Source organism: Globicephala melas, chromosome 17 (genome assembly GCF_963455315.2).
Source record: "Globicephala melas chromosome 17, mGloMel1.2, whole genome shotgun sequence".
In the NCBI taxonomy this organism is placed as follows: domain Eukaryota; kingdom Metazoa; phylum Chordata; class Mammalia; order Artiodactyla; family Delphinidae; genus Globicephala; species Globicephala melas.
Genome location: NC_083330.1, coordinates 71,819,440 through 71,832,123, shown reverse-complemented (window position 1 = coordinate 71,832,123; position 12,684 = coordinate 71,819,440). Strand labels below are relative to the sequence as shown.

The window sequence follows — 12,684 nt, the reverse complement described above, 5'->3', positions numbered from 1 at the left end:
GACAGATTGCCCTTTCTTGACTCCTAGGTGCTCAACACTGAGCCTGGCACACCGTGGGCTAGTGCTTCGTGAATGGAAGGGATGGTAGAGAGCTTGGGCTTGCCCACGTTTGGGCGGCCACCCCCAGATGCTCCACCAGGGGGCAGGGTTGAGACAGGAATTGCCTGAGCCAGCCTCAGCTGGGCCCTGGGGGTTTTAGGAAAGGGCTGCCTTGTCTGGAAGCAGTTTCTGTTTGCTCCTTCCCTGAAAAGAGGCCTCGGTGGGCAGTGGGAGAATGTGGACACAGACCTGGGTCCAGAGCTGGGGATGCCCTGTGGTCAGCACTCTCCGACCGTTTGCTCTCACTTTTCTGGTGTAACTAACAGGCGGCCACCATGTGACCTGGTGGACACGTTTTCTGAGCATCTCCACCTCCGAGGATACCCCTAGGGGTCTGTACCCAGGGCTTGGTAGGAATGCCCTGCAGGTGGGGTCACCGTCTTGGAAAACTCTTAGCTCAAACCCCACCAAGGCACCTGGCCTGAGTGTTTGGAGGACCCAGCACTGCCCAGAGCCTTCCATGCTCACTCCGGTTCCGATGGCAGGATCTCTAGGGACGTGAGGCCCAGCGCTGGCCAGGCTGCACGTCTTGGGAGGTGGAAGGTTTGTAGAGCTTTTCTGCTAATTAGTTTTGCAAACATGCAGCCTTATGAGCGTCTGTTTGGAAAAGTCGACTTTATATGGAGAAGGTAGAAAGGGCAGGAAGCCAGATTTCTTTCCAAATAACGAGCCCTCATGAATTTGTTCATTCATCAACTGAATATAAAGCATCTACAAAGTTCCCCGTATAAAGTCTCAGGGAGCACCCAGCCTCCCCAGGAGACAGGAGTATGAAAAAGGCAATTGCATTATAGAGCAAGGATCAGAAACCAGCCCCCAGGGACATCCCGCCCACAGCATTTTTTGTAACAGACTAGAACGGTTTCTTCACTTTTAAAAGGCTGTAAAAAAAACAAAAAAGAAGATTCCATGGAAAGCCTATAGTCCACAAAGCTTAGAATATTTACTCTCTGGTCTTTTTTTAGTAAATGATCGCTAACTTCTGTTATAGAGTGACAGCGCTATTAATAAGAGCTAACCCTGATGGAGTGCATAGCCAGTGGTGGGCGTTTCTACCAGGGTTACGTATAATCAGACTTAAAATGTGTTCATTCTTTTTTGGGGGCGTGTTCAAATATTCACACTGTTGGGAGAATAATATAATGAATCTCACATACCTATTCCCACTTCAATAATTATCAACCAACCTCTGTCCATCTCCTCTCCTCCATTTCTCCCGCCTACACACATACTTTTTCATTCTTGAGGATTTCAAAGCAAATCTCAGACATCATGTGATTGTACCTGAAATTCTGCAGAGAGTGTCTCTGAAGTATGGAGAATTACAAACAAACAAACAATTTTCACACCAATTAACTTAGTCTGGTTACAATTTTGTAATCTTCCCTATAGCAAATACTTAGTCCGTATTCAGACTTCACTGATTATCTCAAAGCTTTAAAAAAAAATCAGATGGTTTCTATGAATCAAGATCAAAATGAGGTCTACATTGTCTGCGTTTTGCCTTTTATGCCTCTTTTATTGGTCTCCACGCTAAGTCATCTAGTCGTTGTGAGAACCCTAAGAGGCAGGCTGCTTTTATAACCATCTCCCCCAGTTTACAGATAAGTAAACCGAGCCACAGAAAGGTCAGATCATTTGCCCAAGACCGTTCACAAGTGGCAGAGTTGGGATCTGAACCAGTATCAGTCTCTTAAGGCATCACACCCAAGGGCCACACGGCGGGGTGTCTCAGCAGAGTCTAGGGGCTATGAGAGCAAGGTGAGAAGGGAAGGGATGGGGCCGTGGAAGCAGGGAGGGCTTCCTGGAGGAGGAGCCATTTGGTCTGCATCTTAAAAGGATGAGTGAGAATTGACCAGAATGGCAAAGAGAACATCCAAGCTGAGGAACGGCATGAGCAGGTATGTGCGGGTGCTGCAAAGTGGCATGGAGCAGGAATGACCAGTGGTCACCGTTGCTGGGGCTTAGGGCTCAAGGACACGGGGAAGGCAAGCAGGCCTCATGGCCAGAGGACCTAAGGGCCATGCCTGGGACGTGTGCGCCTGCTGGGGGGAAAACGGGGATCTCTCCTGAGTCAGCCAACCCATTGTGCCAGGCAATGACCAGAACACCCCTGTAAGGGCAGTGCTGCGGGTCCCCATTTGACAGATGGGAAAACTGAGGCCCACGGAGGTTAGAGACACAGCAAGACAATTATACACTCTGTTCTGACTCTGGGTCTCGTATTCCCCCAGCAACCTCTAAGAGACCCTGTTCTTGCCTGATTTCCAGTTCATTCAACTCACGAAAAGGAGCAGAGAGCCTTCCACATCCCAGGCTTGGCTGTGGTGGTGGCCATGGCTGACCAGGGAGGGGACCAGCCCTGGAGCAAGAGCCAGTACAGACACAGGGGGAAGAAACTGCCCTCTGAGCTTAAGCCTGTTCTGCATACAAGGGAAGAGCTAGCAGCCGTCCAGTAGGACAGAGGGAACGGTCTTCAGCCCCTACGGGTGGACCTGTAGGTGGGAGGCCCTGGGCTGCAGCCCTGATGCTGAGACTGTGGCCTTGGACGAGTTGCTTGCCCCCCTGACAGGGCAGGGGCAAGTGGGCTGAGGCAATCCCTCTGGCGCTGTCTGACTCTGACCATCAGCTCACTGAGCTGGGCCTCCGACAAGGCCTCCCCTCCATCCACCGCCTGGACCCCGACCGCCCCCCCTTCCCTCCTCCTGGATGGGGCCCTGTCTCGGGTGGGGAGGGCAGAACGTGGACAAGAGGCTGGGGCACTGGACACCCTGGGAAGGGGTCCTGCCAGCCCTGCGTGGGGAGCTTGGGTGTGTTCTTGAAGCGTGGATCGCAGGGAGGTCATCAAAATATGTGCCTCAGTGTCCAAGCCTGTAAAGTGGGGGTGATACTCAGTGAGACTCAGTGAGCTCCGTGTGGTCCTCAGCCCCCAGCGAGGTCCCAGCAAGGGTTGATGCTTTTGATCCTTTAAGAGCTGAAGTTTGCAGTTGTCAGGACGTGGCTACTTGGGGTATAGGGCCAGAGACAGCTGGAGTGAGTGTGTGTGTGTATGGGGGGCAGATCTGAACACCCAGGGCAGCAGTAGGGAGGACAGGTAGACGGCAGCAGTCCCCAGTCCCCATAGCACCCACCCACCAGCTTCTGCTGTCCAGGAGCTCTCAGAAAAGCCTAGAAGACAGCACCCCAACCCCAGAGCACCCTGATCATCACTCTCTCATCGCGGCCCCCAAGCTCCTTCTCGACGCGCGCTCAGCATCCAACCTGCATTCTCTGCCTCTGTCGCTGGGGCTCTGTGAGTTGGGCTTTTAGGTCCCTTGTATGGAGGTGGGGGGCTGGCTCTCAGCCCCAGGCGCTATACCGCCATCTCCCCTCGGCCACCACTCCATCCTGCCGAGAGCACGGGCAGAGTGGGTTTCTCGTCTCCACTTTCAGATGAAGAAATCCAGGCTCAGAGATGAAACCAAAGCCTAGCCTAGAATGGGGTCTGCGACTCCTTGCTCTGTGCTCAGGAACCACGCCCGTGGCTATGGCTCGCTGATCAGTCCTCTTAGTGACCGGGTCCGAGCGGGGAGCTGGAGGCCCTGGGTAGGGAGAAAAGGGTGGATAGTGGCGCAGGTTTCTCACGGGGCAGATGGAGGCATTATTCACGGAGATGGGGGGCAGGTGGGACTAAGCTCTTAATGGTATTTACAAGGATGCTTCTCGAACGTGTGAGGCCTCAAGGATTGACTGTGGTCGAAAGTATCAAAACTCTGGAGTCCTGGATGGCGGCTCAACCAGCTCAGTAGGCCCAGGGGAGCCGCCACTGGTCTTTGCAGCAGCGTCCGGGCATCCTAAGGACCAGGCCTGACCGGGTACCACTGAGATGGCGGGACCCTTGGAGATGAAGCTGGTGGTATGCTTTCCAGTTTTATGAGACCAGGGGTACGCTCTGAGAGTTGAAATGGGAGACGTGGGAAAAAGGGAGAATATCTGGGGACACCTTGAAGGGAGGAAGCATATCTAGAGGACCATTCCAGAGCATGGGCTTTTGGGGTGTCAGGCCAACCATACTCTTAATGAAGAGGCAGCGGTATGCTTTCCCTTACAAGAATCATGGCACCCGAGCCCTGTGACTGGCCCACCTGATGAATGAGTTGTGGCCCCTAGGAGTGGCTCACGCCTCCAGCTGGAAGCAAGTTTGGGGTCAAGTCCAACCTCCTCATTTTCAAGATTAACCGATGAGCGCTATGAAGGCAAGTGGCTTGTCTGATGTCACGGTGATGACTAGCTCTCTCCGCAACGTTATTCTGCCCCAGGAGCAGGATGTGAGTCCCAGCTCTCTCAGAACATTCCTCCGCCCTTAGACCACTTCCTTCCTCCTGCCCCTTCCAGCCCTGGGCGGGCTCAGGGCACATGGCCCTTCTCTCCACTCTAAGACTCGACGCGGGATTATGCGAGGGGCAGGGGAGGACCCCTCCCTTCCTGTCCTTTGGGCCTGGGCGCTCTTTCCTCCGTCTTCCCCCTTATACCACCACCAAGGCCGAGCAGAGCCCAGGCCCATGCCCCAAGCCTGGACTTGCTTCCAGATGAGGGGGATGAGATGGGAAGATTTTATCACATCCCCTGGAATGCCCATTATCCACATTTGAGAGGCCCAGCTCCTCCTCTGATTCTGTCTCTCTTCTCCCCACTCCCCGCCCCCGCCATGATGGAAGGAAGAAGGGTAGGAGAGCTGGTAGATTATCAGGACGTCACGGCTGGAGGAGATACCAGAGTCTCTCTAATTCGATGGTTTTGGAAACCATGTGTGTGTAAGAATCTTCAAGGTGCCAGTTAATGTACAGGTGCCTGGGGGTGGGGGTGGGAGGTCTCCCCAGGAATTCAGGCTCAGGGCCCCAACGTTAGGTTTTTTTCTTCTGCAAGCCCTCTAAGCTTCCCTGTCAGATTTTCAACACATTCGTCTGTGCTAGGGAAAAAATCTACCTCCAGCACGTGAGCCGTCCTTGTCGGTAGGGACTGAGTTAACCATCTATCGCCACATCTCTAGAAATAGGAAGGGGCTGGGCACATAGCCGCACTGTTAACATCCATGGAACAAGTGAGTGGATGGGCATGAAAATCACTGTCATTGTCAACCTGACTCAGGGTTGTAAGACACAAGTCTCCCCTTCAAGCATCATCATCACCACCATCACCATCACCACCATCATCGTCAACATTACCACCATCATCATCATCAGTATTTCTTTCTCCTACGTGATAATCCAGAAGCGTTCACTGACTCCCTCTACATGTTCTGGGAAGCTGGCCAGGATGTGGAAACCTCGAGATCTTCTGAAGACCAACTCAGCACTGAGCCCAGCACAGCCCACCAATTACTCTGCCCCCCCCTCTTGCCCAGCTGGTACTGAGCCTGGGGTCTTTACCCTTTATTCTTTAAGCCTCCCAAGAGGATTAGCACCCAAGAAGTGAGTACTAACATTATGTCATTTTACAGATGAAGAAACTGGCTCAGAGAGGCTGGGTTACTTGTCTGAGGGTGCACAGCTTGCAAGGAGAGGAGCTCAGTATTTTCCCTTCCCCACCTATTACGACCGTTCTATGTACACTTGTGTCTTTCCAGGACAACACTGTCTAGTAAAACATAATGTGAGTTCTGAATGGAATTTTACATTTTCTAGCAGCCACACTAAAGCGTAAAGGTGAAATTTATTTTCATGATGTATTTTGTTTAGCCCAATATCTTGAAAGTATTATCATTTCAACATGGAGTCAACAGAAAAAAATTATCATGAGAATTTCACGGTCTTGTATTCACACTAAGTCTTTGAAATCCAGTGTGTATTTTAGCCTTTCGGCTCAGCTGGGACACAGCCACGTCTCAGCTGCCCAGCGGCCTCATGTAACAAGTGGCTACTGGTTGGGCAGTGCTAGTCTGGACTATAATAAGTCTGCCTTGTAGGTGTGTGGTTTTCAAGGGAGCTGATGTACGCAGATGCCGCGGATACAGTGCCCAGGACACGGTGAGCGCTGGATCAGTGTTAGCCCTCATCGTCATCCGTGTTACTGGGACAGAGTGTGCTCCACGGGAGCTGCTGAATGAATGGACAGTGTGCTGAAGCCTCGCCCGCAGACGTCTGCAGTGTTATACGGTTCTCTTGTGGGCCTTCCTACCCGGCTTTACTTCCTGGGCTGTGGTTGGCATCCCTCCCAGCTCCTCCCACGATCCCACCCTGGACCACTGCTGGCTCACCTCCCTGCTCCCATATGTAACCTACAGTGTGTGGAGCAGCCCCTTCCCACCGCTCAGAGAGATGGCAAAGCTTCCTGGGAGGAATTCCAGGGTTTCTGTTTGTACAAAGACAGCCTCCTGGAGTTTGGCTGCTTTGCAGGCGTGGGGCAGGGGCCTTTCCTGAAGCCTGGGGAGGTGATGCCGCTGACAGCCTGGACGTACTGCCCAGCCCAAGGTCAGGATCGGGTCTCCCAAGGAGCACCGTTCCCGTGCCCATTCCAGACGGTGAGCCCTCACCAAGGGCCGTGCCCAGGTGCAAAATGCCAGTCCGAGCCGCGCTCTCGCCAGCATTCTGGACAAGCAGTGGGCGGGAGGGGCCCAGAGCTGGGAGCAGAGTGTCCAATCTGACGGAAGAGGCTCTGAGCAGGGAGCTGGTGGGTGTGGGGTTTGAAATGCTAGCTCAGATCCCAGCTATACACAGGAAGTGTAAAGAAGCCATGTCGCTTATGCTCCTGCAATCTTTTAAAAGGGGTGTGCCACTTACCCGGGGCCACGCGATTCTGTAGTTGGTCTGAGGGGCTGAAAGTGGGTTTGCATTTCACACTCAGCCCACGTATCCTCAAGCACACACACACACACACACACACACACCATGGGGCTTTATACCTTCAGACAAGCCACAGTCACTTACACATGCATGCTTTTACCCCTGTGCACACCAACACACTTTTCTGTGGGAGAAGGTATATGGGTCTCAGCTGTACACAGACAACCAGAGACCTAATGTGTGCCCCGGAATTTATCTGCACAGCGTTCATGTACCTGGTCATGTGCTTCTGAGAGGCTTCCCTCAAGCAGCCCTGTGTTCACTCCTCGGCAACGGGGAATTGACGGGGCTCGGTCGTCAGCCCCGATTAACAAGAGAGGACGGGAACGTCCGAGTGGTTAGGGGACCTGCTGGAGCTGCCTCAGCCAGTGGCAGAGCTTGCACCCGGCCTCTCTTTCCTGGATGACATCACCCCTGCCTCCTCTCATTCCAACGTATGAGTGGCTGTCACCTGCCTCGCCAGCCTGTAAGCTCAGCAGGGTCACGGACTTTGTGCTTCTCATATTTGCACACGTACGTGGACCAGGGAGGCAAGAGGCTGTATTGTTGAGAGCTGACCTAGGTTCAAAGGTCAGCTCCACAGATTACTAGCTGTGTGACCTTGGGCAAATTACTTAACCTCTCTGAGCTTTAGTTTTTATCTCCAAAGGAAGATGATTACATCTGCTTAATAGTATTGCTATGAGAATTTAGGAGATGCTTAATAAATAATCATAAGTGTCATGTGGATGAACTGAGGAAGGTCTTACGTATATAAATGTATAGGCTTTGGCACAGTGCTTGGCAACCCCCCCCCCCAAATGTAGACCCTCTCTCTTAGCACAAGGGAGGTACTCACTACATGTAGAACGAAGAAAAGAACAAAGAGATGGAAAAACAAGGTCTGTCTGTAGCTCACCTTTATCATATGTTACATTCCTGAGTACACTTGGCTACGTTTCTGAGCTCACTGCCCTGTCCCACTCCTGGATTTATCTCTTCCTGGGTTGGCCTCTTCCTCCTTCAATTACGGAACTTTTCGATAATGTTTTACTATCCGACAGGGCAAGTCCCCCCTCACAATTCGACTTCCTAGAAGTTTTCTTGGCAATTCTCATGAACCTTTTCTTCCATATGGACACATCTATCATCACTTTTTCCCATTAAAACCTCAGTGGGACCTTGAACGGACTCACATTCCCTTTATGTATGAGTTTGGGGAAGATGACCACAGAAGGAACTTGGCTCTGAAGGAAAGTACAGGTTGACCTTTGTCTCCCAGCCCTCACGGGGGGGTTAAGGCTCTATCCGGAGAGCTCCTGAATCAGATAACAGTGTTGTAGGGGGGAAGTATGGGTCCCCACAGAAGGTCCCTGGACAGCGGCACAAAAGAGAGGTAACTTGTCTCCTCCCAGAAACCTTCCCTGCATCCTGCTGCCTGGGTCTGTCTGGACTCCCAGCTCCTGTGCTGTGCGTCCCCTCCGCTGAGCCTGAGGGCCTGTACCCCCTCTTCCCTAGTGCAGATTGCTCTGAGGAGGTACCTGGGGTTCCCGTGTACTTGGACCCCCCACATACTTCTCTCCTTCTCCTCACTCAGACCTCACTACCCTACCCCTCTCACCTCTTCACCATCCACCCCCTGTCCTCCCAGACATTGCAACCCTGAAATAAAGGCTGATGTGGCATCTTCTGGGTGCTCCAGTTTTCAGGAAAGCTATGGAAGAGAGAGTGGGATTTGGCGGAAACGATCTGAGTTTGAGCCCTCCCACTTATTAATTGTGAGACCCTGGGCAAGTCCCTGATTCGCCCTGTCTCCATTTCTTTCATTTGTAAAATGGAATTAATATCCTTTTTTAAAAAACTTTTTATTTTATATTGGAGCATACTTGATTAACAATGTTGTGTCAGTTTCAGGTGTACAACAAAGTGATTCGGTTATACGTATAATGTATCTATTCTTTTTCAAATCCTTTTCCCAGTTACCTTGTTACAGAATATTGAGCAGAGTTCCCTGTGCTATACAGTAGGTCCTTGTTGGTCGTCCATTTTAAATACAGCAGTGTGCACATGTCAACCCCAAACTCCAAACTCCCTAAAAGTTCCCTGACCAGGGATGGAACCCATGCCCCTGAATTGGGAGGGCAGAGTCTTAACCAATGGACGGCCAGGGAAGTCCCTTCTTCTTATTTTTTTTTTTTTTTGGTAGGATGGTTCAGCACCAACTTCATTCAGAAGCCGCACAAGTTATGGAGGATTTAACAGCAAGTCACCCAGACGCCCTCCCTGATCTCATCAATGCACACGACCGTGCTTGGAGGAATATCCGTCACCCAGCGCCTATGAGCAACTGGCCTGTGGTCAGCCGTCAGCTCTCAGCCTCAGATCTGGTTGATTCAGAACCAGCGTCTTTGAGCCCACTGGCAAGTAGCTTACCCCCAAGCCTCAGCTTCCTCATCTAGGAATAGGGCACATCAGTCCCCAAGAAAGCCGTCCATGGGTAATAAACTCCCTCTTGCCATCCTCCCTCGTTCTCTTGGCCTTACTACTGGCAGCAGGCCCTGGCCCGGGCTGTGGGATCTTGGATTCAGAAGCTCTTCACAGCTGCCCACCTCCTGCCCGCCCCGTGCCTGCTCCAAGCCTCGAGCCAGCCGCCTGGCTCTGTGCTGCCACGTGTCTTACTCCCTGGCTTCTCGGAGGTGCAGACCTTCCTCCCTTCCCCTCCGTGTGCCTTGGGATGGAGGTGGGAGAGAGAGAACCCTTAGGGTTCCCCTGAAACAGCGGGCTTCCTCTGCAGACCCGAATGTACATGCTTCATAAACTGTAGAGGGCTGTGCAAGCCCAAGGCGGCCGCATTTGGGTTAGAGAATCAGCACAAGCACTGTTTGTGCAAGTTAGTGCTTTTGTTGAGAGCTGATATTATCCCTTCCAACTTTTCTTGGCCTTTACTAACTCCCCCACCCCCCACCCCATGCCTTGTAGCATCTCCGACACTTGGAAACTCATTTTCCAAACTCAAAGACTAGAAGTCTAACAATAGTTTTCCTTACTTTATGCTGCTCAGAGAGGGTGAGTGACTAGCCCAAGGTCACACAGCCAGTCTGGGCATTCCTACGTCTGGAGTCCAGGCTCCCTGACTCTGTTCCTTCGAGTGTCCCTTTCTGCTGCATTTCAGGTGGGAATAAAAGGCGTGGAAGTCCTGTTCGTTTTGTTTCCCCAGGTGCTGGCTCTGCTCCTCCCCTTGCCGGGATCAGCTGTCCCCAGCAGCCCTACTCCTCACCCTGGGCCTCGCCCTTGCTCTTCAGTGGACACCTCCCTGCCCCCTAACATTCCAGTCCTTCTCATCCTGCCCATCCATGCAGCAGGACCAGTGGAGATGGGAGCTGGGACCCCTCTCCGTGCCCCTCCGGGCAGGACTCACCATGGCCGGGGTGCTGCCCACTGCTCCTACTGCTGTCACTGCCACCAGCGCCCACGGCAGGAACCACCTCATGCCTGGAGGTCAGTGGCCAAGGCATCTACGGAGCAGCCCAGAGGATCCGGCCACCTCTCGGGGGAGCTGGGCCGAGACTGACCTGGCCCATCAGGAGTGCCAGATATGCCTCTTCCCGCAGCCCTGAGGGGGTTTTATTAAAGCAAGATCTGACGTCAGGGTTAAGGACAAGCCCTGCATTTTCCTCTGAAAAAACTTTTCCTGCCTCTCGCTCTCTCTCTTTTTTTTTTTTTCTTTCTTCCCTCTGTCCCCACCTCCAGCCCAAGCTTGGCCAGCCTCCCCGGCTCTGACAGCTCTTAAAGGGAAAGTTACAGGGCTATGATTTCACATCAGGGCGGTAAATTCTCACAGAAGGAGCTGGGGTCATCCTGCCTAGGCGTTTCTCAAAGGTGGGGCGGGGGAGACGGTGGGAGGGTACCAGGCGGAGGTGGAGATACAGTTACAGGGACCAGCGCTGGCACGGGCTTTGAAAGCGCTCCCAGTGGAGAAAATCAACTCCCTTCCATTCCCTCCCGGCTGCTCCTACTTCTGGTTTGCATTTGTCATCTTTCGCTCCTCTCTCCCTGGCTGCAAGCAAAGGAGGGTGGCTTTAGTCCACTGATCATGAAATGGTATGAATTCACAAATGAGCTCAGGGCTGGGGCCCTGGTTACCATCATCACCTCCTCTACAAATTAAAGCTCTGGTTTCCAATTTACAGGCGTTCCCGCCCCTGCTTTTAGCCTGAAGCCCTTGGGTACTGGAGCTGTCTCCCCATGTCTGGGCGCCTGTTACCCCTGGTGGGTTGGGGTGCCTGGCCTTCACCCCTTGCTGGACACTTGCCACACTGGTGAGGGGTCTCCTTTGGAGCCTGGTTTGCCCTCGTCCAGCCCCCTCATCCCCACGTGGACCTCAGCCACAGCCTCCTGACTGGTTCATTACCGTCCACACTTCTTAGAGCCACCAGAACAATCCTTGGCAAATGGAACCAAGGTGATGGCGGTCTCCTGGCTCCAGCCTCCCAAAGCCTGCCCATTGACTTAGCATGGCATTCCCAGCCCTTGCGTGGCCTCCAGGCCAGCAGCCTCCCTCATCTCTTCTGCTTCCATTCTCCCTCCCCTGCACTACACTCGGCCTCGGTGGACTCCTTGCTGTTCCTCTCACACCCCAGCAAATTCTCATCTCTGGACCTCAGTGGGAACTCTCTTCCCTGTGGTTTTCATAACAATTACGCCATCTCTTCCCTTTTACTGTAACATATACAAGCAGATGCTGAACCATGTGTGGCTGCTCGGAGGTGGTAGCAGACTTGTGCCTGTGGAGGGAGATTATGACCATAGACACGACCCCCATAAGAGGTGACTCTGATGATCTCTCCATTCATTGACTTAGGGGTGGGCCTCTCACCCAATTCTGGCCAATGAGACAGAAAGAGGACTCTGCTGGGGGCTCCTAGAAAGGACTCCATTCCTCAGGAGGAGAATAAACTTCTCTATGCATTCTCTTTCTTCCTTGAGTTCAAAGTTGATGGCTGGAGCTGCAGCAGTCATCTTGTGCATATAAGGCACAAGCTGGAGGATGAAAAGCCAACATGCTGAGAATGGTAGAGCAGAAGGAGGGAAAGAACCTGGGTCCTTGGAACTTAAGGTGTTACTGAATTAAACCTGGACCTTCACACTTCCCACTGCATGAATTAATTTGATGACTTATTGCTTAAGCCATAGATTAAGAGTAACTTGCTCCTATAATCCTAATGAATATATGGGATTTGTAGAAATCATGTATGTAAAGTGGCAGTGGGGTATCTGTTACAGAGCAACTGCCCAGTAAACATCAATCCTCATTTTCTTCTCATGAACTCACTTGATGCTCTTAAAACAAATTCCATGAGGCAAGCACTGCGGAAAAGTGTCATTAAAGGAATCACCCAAAGTGTTAGGTGCTAATCCAGGTTCAGTGACCCTTTGATGAGCACCAGGTATGTAGAGGCCCTGTACTAAGAGATAGCTCATGACCACAAGGTGGACGGTATTATTGCCCCATGTTATGGGGGAGGGGAAGCGGGAACTCAGAGATGCCAGGTGATGTCAGGACATGTACTAAAGTAGGGGCAGGAGGGGGGCTGGAACCAAAGTCTTTGAACCCTGACAGCGACTGAGCCCTTCCAAGCCGGCTTCACCCGCTAAAGTCCCTCAATGTTCTGTAATAAGAGTAAAGCTGAGCCCAGAGAATGCCAGGATCGCTTTTAGGAAGTCTGATTGCAAGACGCACTTGCAACAGATCCCCCAAATCACGATCGAAATGCTGGCCCCTTGT

At 52.4% G+C, this 12,684-nt stretch overlaps 1 protein-coding gene across 2 annotated transcripts in view; it reads right to left on the bottom strand.

Annotated features, from left to right (window-relative positions):
* Positions 1-10,477, bottom strand: part of CCN4 (cellular communication network factor 4) — a 30,562-nt gene extending 20,085 nt beyond the window's left edge. For both annotated transcript variants that reach the window (XM_030875858.3, XM_060287500.2), the window contains exon 1: positions 10,318-10,477. In XM_030875858.3, coding sequence (XP_030731718.1) covers positions 10,318-10,389 — 72 coding nt within the window. In that variant the 5' untranslated portion in view covers positions 10,390-10,477. The remainder of the gene's footprint in view (positions 1-10,317) is intronic.
* Between the last annotated feature and the right edge of the window lie 2,207 nt (positions 10,478-12,684).